At 39.0% G+C, this 19,886-nt stretch overlaps 1 protein-coding gene across 2 annotated transcripts in view; it reads right to left on the reverse strand.

Moving 5' to 3' along the window:
• Window positions 1-19,886, reverse strand: part of LOC102294758 (oxysterol-binding protein-related protein 10) — a 92,174-nt gene that overhangs the window by 67,716 nt on the left and 4,572 nt on the right. For both annotated transcript variants that reach the window (XM_005927666.3, XM_005927665.3), the window contains exon 2: window positions 8,273-8,448. In XM_005927666.3, coding sequence (XP_005927728.1) covers window positions 8,273-8,448 — 176 coding nt within the window. The remainder of the gene's footprint in view (window positions 1-8,272; window positions 8,449-19,886) is intronic.

Raw genomic sequence — 19,886 nt, forward strand, 5'->3', positions numbered from 1 at the left:
TAAATGTGTAAGTGAATGCAGCACCACTGAGAATTTCTGAGAATAGTGTAATTTTCATCACTTTGTACAAACACATTCATCTGAAGCAAACTGGACCCTAAATTAACTCCCCTTTGTTTCCAGAGTCATCAGTCATCAGAAGATGTTTAAGTGGGAAAATGAGTGCAGCACTCTCCTTGTTAGGGAGAATAAAACAAGGCGGCCACATTTTATCATCGGATTAATGTGGTATTACATCATCACCCAAAACAACCAAAAAAAAAAAAAATCTTCTGAGATTTCTTTTTTAAAGTTAAGTTGAGATGTTATTATTGAGGTTCGGGTTATTTTAGTGCAGGAAGAATTCAATTTGCACTTGTCAATCACTTTCACTGCCAACATCTGCCAGCTACAGAAGGTCTCTTTAAGTGAAGAGGCAACTCTGAAAATGAGACATTCACACAAACGCCGCATTCGATGTGTGTTCTCCCACTGGGAGTGGCTGCTCGCCCCTGCAGGGAGCACACAGTATTCAGTCAAAAACACCTGTAACAAGCTGTCTTTCTGCAAAAAATATCCGGTAACAAGCTTCCCACTTTCTTCTTCTTGTCATCATCCACAGAAATCACTCACTCTGTCTAAAGGGACGACTTACCCGCATATGAGCAAGCGCCTAAATCTGATGTTTATCTGTGATGTGCACAAGCACAGCTGTGATTTTAGGTAATTAGTCATCTGTATTGAGCACCAGCCTTGCACCTGTGCATATGCTGACACAAGTGATATACGTACAGTGCTGTGCAAATATCTTCAGTCACTCGTCTTTTCTTTTTATTAACATAAAGAAATAGGTGCAGAGATTTATTGAAGCATATCCAAAAACACATGTAAAACAGCATAAAAAAACAAAAACAAAGTTTGTATGATTCTAACAAGGTACCTTTCCACTGAGACCATTTCTCACTTTAAAAAAATTACAAGAGAGTCTGGCTTATTGGAGGTAACATGCAGAAACCAGAGACTAATGGGCTTTTGTCTTAATGAATAACCTTTTCTGAGCTGAAACTGATTGCTCAATGAGTTAATGATTAGGAAATCAGTCTCAGTTCATCGTTGTATTCTCATGTAAATATTTGTAGCTCCATTACAACGGTCAGACTGAATCAAAGTGAAACAACAAACTGACTAAATCTTTGGTATTTTTCATCGGTGTAACTAAAGAAGGGGGAATCCAAAAAAACTAAACCAAAAATTCCTTTGAAAATGTTTGATAAAGCAGCCACTGTCTAAAGAAAAACTTGTAAAGACCTTCAAAAGGCCTGGAAAACGACTGATTATAAACACTTAATAAAGAAATATGAGAGAGACTGACTCACTGGATGCAAAATAGTAGTGTAGCATTTATATAAGAGTAGCTGCCTCACTGAGGAGGATTACACTGATCCTGAAATAAATTTAGCTGGGTTTGTCTTGGAGGTGACACTGACAGCTCAATTCATTTGATGAATACATAAAGTTTGCCCTGTAAAGTGAGAAGACTAACAGGAAAATGAGAAGCTGGACCGTGTGCTCATTTAAAACGAGCAACAATGGACACCCGTCCTAGTCTGCTCTTATTTAAAAGTCAATATCCAGCCCACAGAGATGGTTGAGTGATATCTGAACATTACTAGGTGATCAAGAGAGAAGGAGAGAGAAAGAGAAACCTCCTTCCCACTCAGTCATGGCACCACCACCACCGCCTAATTACACATGTTTTAATTACAGTGTCATGAAAGATGTTATTGGTTATGATAATGGTGAGTCTGAGGATTAATGCTTGGACGAGCAGTTAGATTTGATTAAAGTGCTGGGAGATATTATGAGCGAGGCACTTTAAACATATATTTTCAAGAAAATGGACGGGCTGACGAAGCCTGGAACAGAGGGAAGAGCTGCCAGGCAATTACAGTAACCAGCAACCAGCCTTCACTCATCAGCACAGCACAATGACATTTGAACCCTATGATTGCTCTTGCTAAAGCAGTCCCAGTGCATTATATGCAAAGAAACATTGTTGTGATTACAGGCTAACTTTAGATACAATTGCTTTTTCTTGCTTCACACTACTGCACCTCACGATTTATTTATTTATTTTTTTTGCACCACGCAGTTCATTTTCATCTCCTACGCTGATCAGAAAAGAGGAATTTGATGTCATCTTTAAACAGAGTAAGAACGTCCAATTAAGGCAAAAGTCACACATATTCTGAGATAAAAGTTACTATGTGAAAGTGAACAGTGGCTGTTAATAAAGACAAAAGACTGAGTGCTCCCCAATTATTGGCACATTTTAATGATTTTTGGTCCTTAATGATCGCACCCTTAAAGGACTGCGACAGATGTAATCCTTTCCTTTCTTACTTCGCCGTAGACGAGTAGCAGAGTAAAAGTTTACTTCAGTGAAAGTAGAAAAGCTGATCATGTAGTCTGTGTTTTTAAACACCCACCAAAGAAGTTTAAACCAAAGCCAAAGAAAAAAATATCAATCATGTGAATCTTCTGTTCCACCCCCATCCCAAAGATGCTCTATTGGGAGCGAGATAACCTTGGAGGTCATTTGACAACACTGTAAAACATGTTCAAGAAAACAGTTTGAGAGTATTTGAGTGTTGTGATGTGGCGCGTTATCCTGTTGGAAGAAGCCATCAAAGGATGTGGCTTAAACACCACTAAGGGTACTAAGAACCCTGAAGAAGATATCCCCCAAACATCATTACATCATCATCATCATCACCAGCCTGAGCTGTTGATGTAAGGCTCTTTCATGTGGTCAAAGGAGCTTGCAAAGAAAAGCGTCTGGACTTCTTTAAGTTGCTTGAAGACGTTTCACCTCTCATCCGAGAAGCTTCTTCAGTTCTATCTTAACAGTCCAAACATCACAATGGCCAATTAGATTTTTTCCCTGCTACCAAGAGCCATTCTGCACATACTCCTATATAAACCCATCAAACCTAACAGCAAATTAAACACATTTACAGCCTGGTACAAAAACCACTTTTGGCCTATGAATGTAATTTGTCTTATGTCAACTCTCAGTTGTATAGCAGATGAACTTCCTTACCCATTCAAACGGTATTAAGACTTAAGGTTATGTGTGATTAGGGGCCTGTGATCCTCAGGTCAGAGCATTAATTTCCTCCTTGCGCTCACAACACTCATTTCAAAACAGTTCAACTTTTTGAAGGCTCAACTTTTTGCTGCGACTGCAGCAATCAATCACAAAGAGGTTTCTGGTGCCACACTCACTTAGCCAGCAACCAATCACCAACAACCTGTATGTATCCGAGATCCAAGTTTTAAGTAAGTGGCATTATGATATCATTTTATTTATGTTCTTAGCAACAAACATCATACAGTCTACTAACTCATACGGGGGAAAAGTTGCATCAGAGGTTTCAAAATAATACTCCACAATCCTCTGAGTGGAGTCATGCACAGCCTGTGCACTTTTTAAATGCAGTCAACAGTCTTTACACATTTGACATATTTTACACACTTTTCGTTAGCATATGGTCTAAATCAAACAATAACTAACAACAATTTGTCCACGGGGAAGCAAATCAGTAAACACCCAATTACCATTCAGTGAAATTTATGCTGAATATGTACAACAGCCAAAACAGTCCACAGCTAACAGGGGCCATCCTGAGAAGCCATACAAGTCTTACAAATACTAATCAGACAATAACTCTTGATGATGGCTTTAAAACATTGTGCTTTAATTATACAGCTGCACAATCAAAACTGTGCCAGGCATCCTAATAAGCCAGTTTGTACCCAGCTCACAAAAACCTGACCCTTTCAATGGCTTCGCGTCTCTGAGTCTTCATATGATAAATAGCTTAATTTTTCATCTCAGTGTTCAGACATGATTAAATTCAAGTCGCTCTTCACCTTTGCTCAGCAACAAAACATGCGGCCCATGTGTCCTTATATCCGACAACGGAAGGACGAAGCCGCTTCAGTTTAGAGGCAGAAAACTCTCAGGCTACTGTATAGCCGTGTGAGAAATGCTACAGATTGTGTGTATCCAGCATCTTCTTACAGCAGCTAGGGAAAAGGCAAGTCGTTCAAAGCTATCCTGTGAAGAGATATCATCCTGAGAATAAAGGTGGCATTTACAGCTCTGGACTTGGACTATTGGTGGACTTATACACTGCTTATCAGCTAAACCAGAAAGACTGAAAAATGACTCCCGACTGAACCTTAAAGTTCCCCCAACCTGCATCCAAGTAGGTTTCAGGGGTTCCCATGGTAACCAATATCCAGAACTGAGTATACCAGCGAATCTTAACTTCACAGACTACTAAAAAGCTAATTTGAGCCACTTTGTGCCCTGCTGTTTGAGCAAAGTGAGCTTTTGCAAGTACAAATTTTACTCTTTTGTGGCTAATTTTTAAAATATAATTTAATTTAGCAAAAAGATATTTTTAAGGATATCTTTGTTGCTGACCCCAACAACAATACCATCCTCTAACGCATTTGTTTAGTTTGGGGTGTTGGCACCAGTCGAGACAGGATTGCAGTTTTTTTCGGCAAGCATCTGAATGAGTCACTGGAAATAGAAACACCTCTTCTGTGAGTTACAAAGTCCAACTTCTTCTTCACTGTGGTATTATTGTTTCCTTTTAGCTTGATTCACTGGATCACAGAGTTATTCAGAGAATATAGGCCAAGTTACTCTGATATCCTCCCCCTCAAGACTGTAAGGGGACATTCCAGCAGCTCAAGTGGAGCAACAATGAAAAAAGAGTCTCTCTTATTTAAGTGGATACAGGTCACTGAAAGCCCAGGCCTTTAGCACAGTAACCACCTTAAGGATCATGTTGCGGCAATACTTCTTAAAGAAACATTTCACCTTTGTGTAAATTCACTTATTGAATGGCCATAGAAACATAATTTCTTATCTGGATTAGGCACACGTGCATGCCGACTTATTTGCATGAAAAATAATGACTATATATATAGATGCAACATCACAGTTCAAATAAAAATTGGTTTTAAATTATATTTAAAATGAACAATGATGATCACCTAAGTTGATTTTTTTTACTTATATAGCCACTATTAAGCTTGATCCTGTGGGCTGTGCATGTCATATCTCGATATCATCATAAAAAACATAAATGTTTCCATAATAAAATAGTGTCAATAGCAATATCTATGACATGATAATGCTACGTGTTTACGCTCCCTAGCCAGCTCAACAATACAAGACCAGTCATGTCTGAGAGCGAGAGCAGCAGTGCCACCCTGTAATGACTATTTAGTACCTAAGGAGTTATCAGAGGTAAGATCTCCAATAAAGCATAGTATTTTGCAATGTGAGCAAGAAAACTAACTAAGTAACTAACTAACTAAGTAACTAACTAACTAACTAACTAACTAAGGTGGAAAGGATATACTTGAGGCAAAAAATACAGAAAGGGAAAAAAAGCTATTAAGGAACCCAAGGAGGACAGAGTAGGTGAAGGATTGTTGGAGGACTCGTTAATATATCACAGGAACAGTGTGACGAGGTGGATGGAAATCCACTTTACACAGTCTGACCCAACATACTACCATCCCAGGTAGAAAATAGAAAAGAAAGTTTCAATTTTATTATATGACAACATTGTGCAACTGAAGAGTTACAAGGTTACTTTAGCTTGTGTTAAACTCTAATGTTAAGTGGTTACTTTCTGCTTTTACTTAAAGGTTTCATTGAAAAACACAAGCTAGGCTACTTTTATGCTTACACTGGCTGTGGCACCTTGTGGCAAAAGATTCATACTTTCAGTTAAGCAGTCTGTAAATCAGTGACAGTAGCTCATTGATGAAAGATGGATTTTGTTTCCACTATGAAATCCTACTGTCTGTTGCAATCACCAGTAAAACCTTGTTCTTTCTGTAGATTTCCTTGAAATACCGTGACGTATTTTTTTTCTGAGGCCATATCACCCACCCCTACTGTGGACAGTCGTTTTTAATATCCACAGCACTTTCCAGAGGTGTCTGACACCATTATTATATGTTTACAGTGTAAATAACAGAGTGCACTCTAAGAATGAGAGTGAGTCACCTATTGACTGTAAATAAATGAATGATAAGTAACTTAACAAATTGAAACTCTTTCCCTTCAACCCAAACTGGTCACTGCAGATGTCTGCGAGAGGTTTCTTCCTATTAAGAGAGTTTTTCCTTCCCACTGTCGCCAAGACCATGCTTATAGGGGTGTCATCCTAATCTCTGGGATTTTTATCTCGATTATTTTAGGGTCAAGTCTTTATAATCGAAAAGGGAGTGACAGTTGTTGTGATTTGGCACCATATAAAGAAAACTGAACTACATTTAATTGAATTGATATAAAATGGCAATGTTGTGTTTTATTATCCACAAAGCTCAATGTCCATGTGGATGACACCGAATTAATACGGACTAAATAAATGTCCATCAAAGTCTAAAGACTTTAAATGATTTATTGTGTCCAAATCTGTTCATGACTTCACACGTATATAGTTTCTAGACAATCAACTAAAGACTAGAAATTATATAAGTCTTAAGTGTTGAACAGATTTAGTAAAAAGTCTGAGAAAAAAGGCAACATCAGGTCATACTGGAACTTCTGTAGACAGCACTGCTATCGATGAAATGAATCAATAAATAATGGAACTGAAACTGTTTACTTTACTTACCAACACTAGAACTGAGGGTCATTCTGATCTCTTGGCATTTTAAAACATATGTAACTCTGTTAAATTAAAACTCTGCCATCTCACGACTTTCCCTAAAACGGGTTTATTGATCATATAATGAACTTTGGAGTGTGTGGGATAAAAAAAGAAAAAAGAATTATGACAACTTAGACATCGGGTGTCATTCTGACCCAATAGAAATTCATGTAAAACAGCAATTGCAGAATGCCGGGTTGCCTAGCAACGCACTTGTTTGGACACGTTGTGATGTGATGGCAGCTTTAACATGAGCCAGATATAGCTAGATGATATTGATAAATAAATATATAGGGAACTGTAGTTGGATAAATGATGAATAATTACCGCCGCGCTGAAAGGGTCATGCCTGGGATGTTGAGCCAGGTCAGAGCGGAGGAGTGTGTGATGGAGCGCGTGGAGAACTGTAGCTGAACCGAGCAGAAAGCCCAGCATGCGGGGAATTAATCAGAGCAAATAAAGAGTGAAATCCAGAGCAGAACAGCTGAATCAGACATGTTTCATGCCTGGGGAGCAGAGCAGCTGCAGAGTCTGGTGGGCGGAGGCAGATGAGGATGTTGTGTTGTACTTTTACAATAACTGATTTAGTGCACAGTGTATCTTTCTTTTTCTTTAGCCAACTGTGGGCAATGACCTGTTCAATCTGTGTCACAGAGAGCACTTTGTTTTTTATTTTTTATACCTTCTTTATTTTAGCTAAACTAATACAGCCCATTATCCAAAACTCATTTTTAACTCTGTTTTTCTTCTACAATAATTAAATGACTTAGATCTATTATTGTGTTGCTCGGTATAATCTTTATTTATTAGTGAATTCCAGTACACACTTTAACTTTATATTCTGTAATGAAAAGATTTAAAATGTTTTGTTAAACTAGAACTAAAAACTAAAACCCCAATTTTTCAAAGTATAAAAAGCTTTTTTTTTTGTTTTGTTTTAATTCACAAATTAACTTCTTGAAGAACTTACTTCTTTGCACACAACTGCTGTTGTTGCAGGATTGAGTCAAAAAGCCACCAGCCCACAGGAATCCATGGCAGTTCTAGTGCTAAATAAACACATCGCTCTTATTTCATGTCATGGTTTTTGTCACGTCGCGAACGTAAATCCAAGATTCCTCGTCTCTTATCTGTTTCTTGACCTCTTCCAACTACTGAATGAAACACTGATTCAGATCAGATCTGACTCGCTGATAAATGCAGTTATTTCCACTGACTACTCATCTCTCTGTGTGGACGTGAGCAGGTAGTGTTCAGGAGGTCATCTATCTAGTGTTGCTAAAAATAAAATGCTCAGGCTTGAACCAAAACAATGAAGTAATACAAATCAAATAAGCAGAAAAATGTCCTCGAAAGTCTTTGCTCTTTAAAGAAAAACACTGCAGCTCGAATTTATGAGCCATCTATAAGCCGCTATTCATCCCGCCGCTGCTAGTATCTACACCGCACTTCACAGGAATCCAAAGTAAAACACACACACACCCTCTCACTGTTTGTTCTCTGCCGTATACGGGCAGCCTGAGGCCAGCGCGAGGACATACCTCTGAGTTTATACAGCTCTCCATTGACGGCGTTTACGATGAACATGTGCGGAGCCTCGTCGCTCGTCGTCACTGAGGCGCCGATCAGAGGCAGCGAGCCACGGGGCTTCTGGCTCTTCCCCTGCTCATTGACAAAGTACTGCAGCTGTCCCAGCTCTGGATCCAACACAAAATACCTGCACAGGAGGAAAAGGCAAAGAGAGAGAATGAAGTTAAGAAAGTAATGAACCAGAGAAAAAGACCAGGGAACGGGAAATGGAAGAAGCAGCGTGACCGTTATCATCATCATTTTGTTTTATGCTCTCATTATCTTGTTTACTGGTAAAAACTTTTTTTATATATTCCTGCTGCACAAACTTTGTGCAGGATGTGGAAGAGAATAAAAAAACAAGGCGGGGGACATGAATGTATGTGAAATGGAGCAAAAAGAGAGCTGCCGTAATAACACTCAACACCCTTAACATATCTCACCTCCCATGTAATGATGCCTGCAGGATATTATTCACCACATCTCTCTTCAGGCAGCACTCGTGAACAAAAAATTAAAAAAATAAAAAGAACAACCCTTCATTTACATTAACGCCTGCTTTCAGCACCATCAAGCCGGCAAGCTTGATTCCAAATTACTCATGGTAGCAATTAGCGCGGTCATCTTCTGCAGAACCCACAGCCCGAGGCGTGGAAATTAAACCCCACATTTTCTCCTTTGTGATTAATGAATCGCATTCAATCACTGGGTAATTGAATCCCTCATCGCTGGCTGGAAGATGCAAAGCCAGTCAGGCAAACAGAGGCAGAGACATTTCATTTCCTGTGGCCGGAAAGGATCGCGTATGACATTCAAGAAGCTGGTCCGTCGGCTCTGCTTAACACTTTGTTCTGGTTCTGCAGTTCAGCACAGACCACAATGGCACTGGGTGGCTATGGCTGACCTTTTCATGTTTTTGCACAGAGGCCTGAGGCAATAGCGGTTGTCTTTGTCTTGTGTTCATGTTCAGAGGCGCCCTGTATCATCCTCCTTTCCCTGAGATTCAACCTGTATATTAAAAAAACTAAACATAAAACGCTCCATGCACCATTACTGGAGCTGCAGTATTGATCAGCAAACCTAAGTGGACCTATTATGCTCATTTCCAGCTCCATATTTGTATTAATGGACTCAACTAGAGTAGATCTGCATGATCTGCAGTTCAAAATAATCTGATTTCATCCTACATTGGGCAGTGGCACATCGCCATCAAGTTTATCTCAGTTTTAGCTCCCGTTCCCAGTCCACTCTCCTTTCAAGCCATCTTTCATCAGACTGGCTGCCCTTGCAAAACAGAAAGTTTGAACATCAGCTGGATTTTAATGATCAGGGATAAAAGCTACTTTCGGCTGCTCTGTTTTTGTGCTTTTAGAACAGAGTGCCTTTATTTGTCACTGTACGGCGTACAACAACATTTCTAGTGAGGCCAAAAGAAGTGACAGTCAGCATGTGGGAGGAAACCGGTAAAACACAGATGAATGCATCGGAGGAAGAACTCGAGGAAAGTGCCGCCCATGTGCAAATCAAACATATGGACTTATTCTGGATTTTTAAACAAAGATTGAGCAAAGAAGAGAGCTGATTACCAAGTTACTGCCCATTTCAGAGTGAGCAAAGAAAATAACAGAATCCATCACAAACTTTATGGGCTGCTGGTACTGGTTAGGTACTGGAGTGCAGGTATGACACAACGTTTTTTAAATGACACCGCTGTACCCAAATCTACAAGAACTCTTATGTCACAGAAGACTCTGACTGCTGTCTCACATTAAAAACACCTGTAGCAGTACAGCAGTCAACAGGTATTTGTATCCAAGTAACTTGGATTAGACTGCAATGCGAAGAGTTCAGTTTTTAAGGTGCATGCAACATTTTTAACGAAAAATATTTATCAGGCTGTCTGCACCAAGCTCCCATTTTGCAGCAATAAAAACAAGTGACATGAGAAGAAGAGACTGAGAACTTACCAATGCATTGTGAGTTAAGCATCATGGAAATGTTGAATTATCATGGTGTCTCTGATGATATCCCCTCTTTGTGACATCATGCAGATCAGGACAAAAAAAACTTTTTTTAAACGTGGAACTGTCTGAAGCCTGAGCTTTGGGTTCATATTGATTACTTGTACATACACTCACTGACGCTTTATTTGAAACTTTGGCCATTTTATATAAACATCTACCATTGTAACAGTTTTGACTTAACAGGTCTCAGCAGATAATTCACGACTTCGCAAAGGGGTGCAATGATTTTTCCACGTGGGGCTAGGAAGGTTTGAAATTTTTTTCTCTATATGAATCTTAAATAGAACTTTAAGGCGCCATCTATCCACTTCATGTCACATGTGTCTTTTGGGTGTCTCAGAAAAGCTGTTTACTACATGTTTCAAACACTGGCACCGTTTCCTATTTTCTTCATAACAGGTTATATTCTTATTACCTGTTATGAATCTGTATCCCCCACAGTTTAATGGAAACGCATCAACTTCCTTTACCAATGTATCTGCATCATTATTTAATTAAAAGGTGAAAATATGAGCCCCCATTGTTGCCCATCAGGTTAAGCTCGTGATCAGTTTTTTTTAAGCATTTGCAGAAACCCGGGTTCAAATCCACCCTGAGGCCATTAACTGCATGTCTTTCCCAGCTTTCACTACTCACCTAAATAAAGGATAAAAAGGTATAAAGAAAAGAACATAACCATCAGTTTCCTAGGACTATGCAGGCCTTTTAGATGATCAGGAAAAGCTGAGATGAGATGCTAGCTCTCATATCAGATCTATGATATATTAGCGCAGAACACCAAAGGATCATTTCTCTAATGACTAAAGAAAAAAAAAAAATAACAAAAAAAAAATGTTCATTACCACAATAAACCAACATCTGCTGAACAGACACTGCTTTCCATTTATCATTACACCCTATTGATGTGTGATCCTCAAACATATGCTGGCTCCTAGTTAAGCAGAAAGTCATTCAAACTGTGCGACACGCAAACAGAAATGCTGCGAATCAATCTTTGTCAACTGACTAAACATTACGTTTGAAACATGACTCACACATGAGTCCAGTGAACTCAAAACTGTGCCTGTTTAAACTAAATAAAGTCGGTCAAGTCACGAAGTAATCTATTGATTATTTTTTTTGCTTGTGGGGTTATTTTTATTGACAAAAATGTTGATAGAAACACTGAGGCCAGCAAGTGTTGCACAAATCAGATTTTCATTGTTGTTTTTCTGTCACATCTCTGGAGCTACACTGGGAAACTGGGTTTTCCATATATTTCCAGCCTCTTTCTTCCATTTGCATCATGGTCATTCTGATGGGTTCCCAGCTTTCAAGGAGGTGGGTCGTGACTAATACAAGCATGTCAGAGGGGGCAACGGAAGGAGGTGGGTGGGGGTGTATGAATGCATAAAAGCAGCAAATGAATGCAAAGAGCACCTTTTTGTTGAGACCCTGATGGACAGTGAATGGCAACCCTCCTTCCTGGATGCATTTTAGGCTTTTTTCATGCTGCCTGCATCTGTTCATTAATCTAAAAGAGCTCAAAACAAAGCAGTTTGAGTTTATGGCTGGAGGCACGGACACCAGGTCAAGCTCTAACTAACAAATGAAATGAGGGATGCTAAATAATGTAATGTTTTACAAGCTGCCTTAAAAAGATATTAAAATACTCGCACTTCAGGTGAGTCATGACAAAGTTTCCCTTGAAAGCAAAACAAGCATGTGTGTGACGTAACAAGCAAAGCACACTGACGCGAAGGCCGATTTAAAATCTTGAGATAAACTGGAGCAGCGTATTCAAAAACCACTGCTTTAACAGTGCATATATCATAATTTCCTAACTCATTAGCTGCTTGAGCTGCTAACTGCTCCATCCTTCACAGGATGCATTTTTCCCCATGAACCCTCTCAGCTCCAGCGAGCACACAGGGAACGCTGCCGTCTGAAAATTGATCCTTGCTCACAGTCTTGTCCCCTTCCATCAGGAGGGCTGGAGATTTATGCCGACCACAGCCATCCAGGGAACAATCTGCCTGCATCACTTTATATCCAGGGCTATCTTCATCGGCCTCACGCGCTGCATGTTGAGCTCACAGCAGTGTATCAAGTCTTATCCCCTGTGCAGTCAGCAGAATGGAGGCATTCACTGTTGACCCCCTCCAGGCAGTCTTCGCTTGTCCAGCTAAACCACATTGCAGACTTTTGATATGATGAATGGCGCCAGAAAGCAAAGTCCGGGCTTTCGTGGGCTCTCTCTGCTGATAAGCCGATACCGACCTGCAGGGCCAGAGTCTTGGCCCACGGAGACCTTTTCGCCTTTGGACGCAAGAGGCTGCTGCAGCCCGCCGACCAAATGAAAAGATGATTAGTTTGGCTGCAGTAAAATCTAAGACAGTAAATCTAATTTCCAACTAGTATCAAACTTGATTCATGAACAATATTTTACAGTACCTTAGTATCTAAAATACAGGCTGTGCATATGGCTCACAATCTGTTATGTGGGCTTTTGTCACTTTCCAGTTGATAAATGAAACTGTAGGGCTTCAAAAGACACCCAACATCATGATTAAAAAAGAAAAAAGAAAGAGAAATGTGTCCTGGAAAAAACAGATTGGAAGGTGCTGAAAGAAATTTATGAGAATAAGGCTCACACAGAGATACAACATGGGCACTAAATGCATGGTGACCAAGCAGAACAGGAATATGCTCAGTAATATGTGCTAATGCATGATGAATTTGAATTCCTTTGTTACTCAGTTTAGATATTACAGTACCCTGGGGTAGGATTCTTTGTTGGCAAAGACATTCAATACCTTTAATGGACAAATCAATTCACTCAATGCTATCATGAAACAAATCACCATCTGCAGTCGATTTTGTTATCCGCCTTTAAAATATCAGAGAACGTGTCATCACGTAGGGTTTTATTGCTTCTAAATATACCACAGCTGTTTATTTTAAACCTTTATACATACTTGAATTAGAATTCATGTTCAAACTTTCTATCTCTAGAAACCTGTACGTGCACTCAGGAGCAGACATCTGTAACAACATAGAGCCCGCTATAAATCACCACCATAACAATATTTGCACTTTAAAAAGAGCTTAGTCAAGCACATTTGTCCACATCAACAGAAACACTACCATTTCCTAATGGATTTAACAATTGTGCTGCAGGAAATGGCTTGTCAGCAGGATTTACATCTCCTCGCTGCTCTTTTGGCAGTTAATTCTCAAATATGCTTGGAGGGACGTCAGAGTAGTGAATCACACTGATTATTGGCAGGAAAAGGGGGATCAATAAGAGAGTGATTGGCAACTATCAGGGAGATTACATGCTGCTGGCATTTTATTTTCCTGTAACATCATGAGAAGATCTTGACACTGCTGTGGCCAAATAAATTATACTCAATCATTTCATTAGGTACACCTTGCTAGTACTGGTTAGGAGCCACTTTTGCTTTCAGAGATACTTTGATTCTTTGTGGTACAGATTCAACAAGTTACTGGCAACATTTCTTAGAGATTTTGGTTCACATTGAGATGGTAGCATCACACTGTTGCTGCAGATTTGTTGGCTACATAACCATGATGAAAATCTCCTGTTTCACCACATCCCAAACATCCTCTACTCAAAGCACCACCCATAGTTGTTCATACCAAGCAGGATGGTTTCATGCTGTCATCAGAATCATCTTTTTTCCCCATGTTATTTATGCCAAATTCTGATCCTCATCCAAATGTCTCAGGACAAATCATGACTCATCAGAACCAGACAACGTTTTTCCAATTTCCCATTATCCATTTTGATGAGGTCATTGTGAATTGTAGTTTTCTGTTCTTAGTTTGCGGGCGTGGCACCCAGTGTGGTCTTCTGCTGCTGTAGTCCATCTGCTTCAAGGTCCAAACCTTGCTTGAAGCAGTCTATCCAAACCTCTCTAAAAATCACTAGATATATATATTTTTTTATTATTTCGGGATGATTGTGCAGGAAAATCCAATCCCAACAGATCAGTAGCTTCTGAAAAACTCGCACTAGCCCAGCTGGCAGCAACATCCATGCCACATTCAGTGACTCAAATCTCCTTTCCTCTCCTTTCTGATACTCAGTGTGACGTTGAGCAGGTCATCCTAACCATACCTAGATCCACAAATGCATGGACTTGATTTGCTGATAAGTCATGTTTTAACATGCAACTAAATAGATGTATGTAATAAAGTAGCTGGTGAGTGTAAGCTCATCATTCACAATCTCTTAACTCTTATTTGCTTCCACAAACGTATCATCATAATAAAACTTTACCATCTGACGTTTTTAAACATCTAAACATTTCAGGCTGTACTTTTTGACCAGCTGCCATATCAGGGACATGGAATAGTTTCACAAGTGGGGGCAATGAAACTATTAAAAGGCTTTGTTAAAACCAGATGTTATTTTAAGCATTCCTAAAAGTATACAAGAAAACTACACACAAGAAAACCAAACAAGATATGAAGGAAAGGGGAAATGCAAAATGCTAACTCATTTCCCTTTCCCCTGCACTCGAATATCAAAGCTGGCCTTACAAAAAACAGAAAATTAGAACAGAAACCCAAGAAACAGCAAAAAGACAGGAGATACAGCCATTAAACAGACAGAAATATATCAACATGAAGCCAAGCTAATGCCTGCAGTTTTCTTCCCCTTTTCAGACACAGAAACACCCACCAGAGCTGCACCACCCCGACTCACAGCTTTGATCAAAGAAGCACAGCAGAGCTCCTTTTCCACTGAGTGCAAGTGCAAAGAAATTATTTGTTCATCACAGTACATCCCCCACCCTGCAGAGCACTTACGAAGACATGGATATAACATCTACACGACGCTCACAGCTTCTTATACAGGAAGACGGTCTAAAATGGAAATTGAGAAAGAGCTATAAATGGTATGAATTGTGTGATTGGCACACACTTCATACATATGCCGATAACCAAATTACAAAGAATTAAGTTAGATATCTGCTCCATGGAATGATGAATGTTACACCTGATTTACAGCAGCAGAAGGTGACGTTGTTTTTCCATTTTTTTTTTTTAAAGTGTGTCGTCAACATTCGTCCCCCTGGAAACTAGCTGTGCGCTACAATCCACAATCAAAAGCTCACATTTCTACTTTTAAAATGACAAAAAGCATGTCCACTAGCGTGAAATGATCACACAGTAACCACTTGCAGGTAATGCATGACTTCAAAATGCAGACAGAAAAAGCTGCGAGAGGTAAACCAGGCCTCACAGATGGTACTTATGTGTCTGTAATAAATAAGCTGAGTATTTTCCTATCATCGCAGACATGCTAAATATGTTCCGAGTGTCTTTAAGTGGGAACACTTCACTGTGGCAAACTGATTGTTTAGTCTGAGAGGCCGGAGAATGCATAATGTCAACCTATTAATTCTCAAATGGACTCTCGTGGCTTCTAGGGCAGCATTAAGAAGGAGATGAGTTCTCGTATGTGTGTGTTTGTCTGCACATTCAAAGGCTTCCTGACCAATCTGACTTCTGCACCTTTAAGTTTTAGTCATAGTCTCATTTCTACACAGAGCTGTTTGAGAATTAAGACTTGATTTAAGGATTTTGATAATGATTGTGTTCTTTTTTTCCTCCCATCCACTATATTCTTTACCAACTATCCACTCCTTTTCAGCGTGATAAGGATATAAAAGGCTTTAAAATAGTTACTGATTTACAAGCCATAGTCAAGGTCAAATTTGTTTATACAGCACATTTAAAACAGCAAGATATAGGCCAATTCAACTTAACACTAAAATCCAGGAAAACAGAACACAATACACAACATTAAAAGACAAAAATTTATTAAAATAAAATAGGATTTAAAATCTGAGCCAAGCAGATGTGCAGAGTTAGATCATTCCATATATTTAGTGCAAACATTTATATTTTGATCACCTCTCTGTTTTAATCTCATTTGAGGAATGTGTTAGAGCAACTGGTTACATGACCTCAGAGTTGTTACAGGTGTGTGAATGTGAAGCAGCTCAGACAGATAGGAAGTCAATCTGCAAATGATTGACAAATCATCAGAAGCACAGAAAAAACATAAGCACACACAACTAGAATAAACTCTAAAAACCTGTTACCCTTTATTCTCTCTTCTAAATAAGTTTGACTGTGCTCTGTGTTTGTTACAAAACCTGTCTGACAACACTTCCTCTTATGCATGCGAACACAACATACACCGTGTATGGTAATCAACTGTTGAATAACAAGCAGCTTGCAAACAACACTTCCTCTATTAATCTTTGTGACACTGTGCAAAGTTTGCATCTGGGATATACGAAGGATAGATGGCATATTAATGATCTCCTTCATATTCAGCCACACTTTTTGTCAGTGCATGTAAGGACTAAAATGATTGTGCTACTTGGTTTCCTTAAATATAAAAACATCCCAAAGTTATCTTAAATACACTTCAGAGAGGAAGACCATTCAAACTGTAACACAGTAATAATCAGGGTGTAGGCCTGTTGCCAGTCCACCTATTTTATAGCCTCATAAGTTTCCAACTAACTTTAGCATATTGGCCATCAATATATGAGAAGTTAACCCATAGATGATAATGAAACATTTTCTGGGCACTTTGTCAATATCGCAGTAGGTAATTTATTAGGAAGTTGGATCAGCTGTAGTCAGAGAAACTGGCCTTTTTCCCCTCCACTTTATTGTTTGACATTTAAACTCAGCATTCTTCCTCTGGCTGTATTGAAATTTCTTACCAGCATTGTATTGACGGGAAAGCAACACGCTATCTGAGGAACTATATCAAAGACCTTTGTATGCAAACACTGATAGCAACGTCAACGTCAGACATTGTCAGAGCGAACAAATGTTGTCAATAAATAAAATGTTTCAGTCGAGAAGTATGGACTTGCTTTGTAAGACAAAAATGTACATTTATTATTTCAAAATAAGCACTAAAAAGTTACCGCCGAGCATAGTAGCCAATTCATGCTGCCACTATGGGTTCAAAATGTAAAGAGTACCCAACCCTAACTCCCACAGCTGCAGTCAATTTAGAATCACCAGCTAACTTAAGATGCATATGTTTAGGTTGTGGGAGGAAACACACGAAGGCAGCTAGAAAAAACACTTTGAACCATGTGATTTTTCTTTCATTTTTTTGAGAAACATAACTGACCCTTTATAACTGAGGTCATCTGAGAGGAAACTAGAAATGCCTCGCCCTCTTTGGAGTGTAGAAGACGTGGCTTGTGATGTTTTTGTCTTTTCTTTTTCTTTCATGTGAGATTGTGTAACGATCAGTGGCGCTTGATAATTAAAAAAATTAAACAGAGGAGTAAGTACTGCTCTTGTGTGTTGACTTTTGCCTTTTTCACACGTATGACACAAATGCGTGTGCTTACGCTGGTGGGAGGAGCTTATGACAGAGACAAGACTTGCTGAAAGAAGGTTGTTTTTTCTTGGGGGTTTTTGGCTTTCCAGAATTCTGCAGTTTCAATGCTTATAATACTGAAACTCTTGTTAACAACCCCATCTGTTTATTGGTTTTGTATACACTGCCTTAGACCATTTATTCTTATTAACCACTTTTTTATGATAAGCATTTCAATTAATCTCTAAAGCACCTTCAGGCAAACTTTGAGCTCATTTGCTCTGTTGCACATTAAACTTCTTCCCTTCCAAAATCTTTCCTTTCATCAGTTCATCTGGGTATAAATGTGTCACTAGCTTTCCCATAATGGCACATTATTAAAGTCACACTGCCATTATTACAACAGTGTTATAATAAATGATTATTATTATATTACACTGACTGTGACTGTCATCAATGCTTAGGTTTAAAGGGTTTGAATCATTTACTATGGTTACAAGTATAGCATGCATTTCATATGTGCATATATAAACAAAACTGACTACTTAGCACATTTTCTTCACACAAACGCACACAGCACCTACTCAACATAACGGTACTTCACGCTGACACATGGCCGCCCACACAGTGGCAGAATTAGCTCCACTCAGGTCTCCTGCCCACCAAGACACGGCCTGCCAAACATGCACACACACACACACACACGCACGCACACGCACACACACACACACACACACACTTTGTGTTCCTGCACGTGATGAAACGTGACTGACAATGTAATTACTCAAACAATGTCTTCCACCGGGGCACGGCCTCTCCTCCTTCAAACGTTTCTATTTTTACGCTGCGGGCACTTACGGATATTAACTGTGAGCTGAACACAACCTGAGGAAAGATGGAGCATCTGATCGTCTTCCTTCACAGGTATAAAAGAAACGGGTCATTTTAAAATCTGGTCCGGCTGCAAAAAGCCTTTCATTTTTAACCTAGCTGATTTATATTTCTCTACAGGCCCCCTCCCATAGTAAACCTCTAATAATATATATATATATATAATATAAATCTTTATCCCAGGTGACAGCAAATGCTTTCCTGAGCTCAGAGAAAGATAGAGAACTACAGCATAGGGTGTAAAAATCACTTACTGTGAAGAAATATGAACAAAGGCTCAAAACACAACAGTGAACCCACCATTCAGTCCTGATTCATTTCAAAACTAAATAATCTTGAAATTAAATAAATAAATAAAACGTTGCTGTAGCAGAATGACATTTTTACTAAAGATATTCTAAAGAAATAATCTTGCTGGAATAGATTATTTTTAATTACATTGGCTGCAATGGTTTCTGCTTTAAAAGCTTTAAAACGAGCTAAAAATAGAAATACCATAAACAATAACAAAAGTAATGCTTTCTGACCTTCATGTTGACATATTATCAACATTACAGTTTTTCAGGGGTGGGGTGGGGGAGTTTGTTGTTTTTGTTTTGTTTTGCTTTAATGAAAGGACTACAAGTACTTCCAGTTAATTGTTTCAGTGTTCCTGGGTTTGTGACATATTGGCCTTTCACAGCACAACACATTAAAATAAGCCATCAAGGGTGAAAACTCCGGTCAATGCAAGATTTACAGAATAATTATGAATGTCAACCCATGGATCACCCATGTTTTCCTCTTCATGGGTGATCCAATCAAACTTAAGAGTGCAAAAGGTTTAACATGGCAGATTTCAATTGTACTTTAAGCACTCTTTGGATAACTCTGCAATTTAAGCTAAATATTAATATTTAATATTAAATCATCTGAAAATGCAATTGCATATAATGCTGTAAAAAAAAAAAAAGAAGAAGAAAAAGAATAAATGAATATTCCACTACAGCAGATTCCTTTGAAAAACTGCTATCTGTTGGTGCATCCTCCAGTGAGTCACCCCTCTTTTACCCATACCTGCAAATCTCTGCACAGAGCTCACAGCAATCATGTTCATTTACTTTATTTACTGATATCTGCAGTAAAAGTTCAAAGTTTAAGACTCAAGAAACGTGCCTGTAAGACCAAGTGTGGCTTCTCTGCCAGCAGCGACACCATTAGCCGCAAAGCCAACAAACCTAAGTGCACATAATAATATCTTGATACTAAGAGTTTGCAACTGCAGGATGTCACAGACGGCAGCTGCAAAGCTGAAACACA

This window comes from Haplochromis burtoni, unplaced genomic scaffold (genome assembly GCF_018398535.1).
Source record: "Haplochromis burtoni strain Fernald_Lab_line unplaced genomic scaffold, NCSU_Asbu1 Contig_90, whole genome shotgun sequence".
Classification (NCBI taxonomy): domain Eukaryota; kingdom Metazoa; phylum Chordata; class Actinopteri; order Cichliformes; family Cichlidae; genus Haplochromis; species Haplochromis burtoni.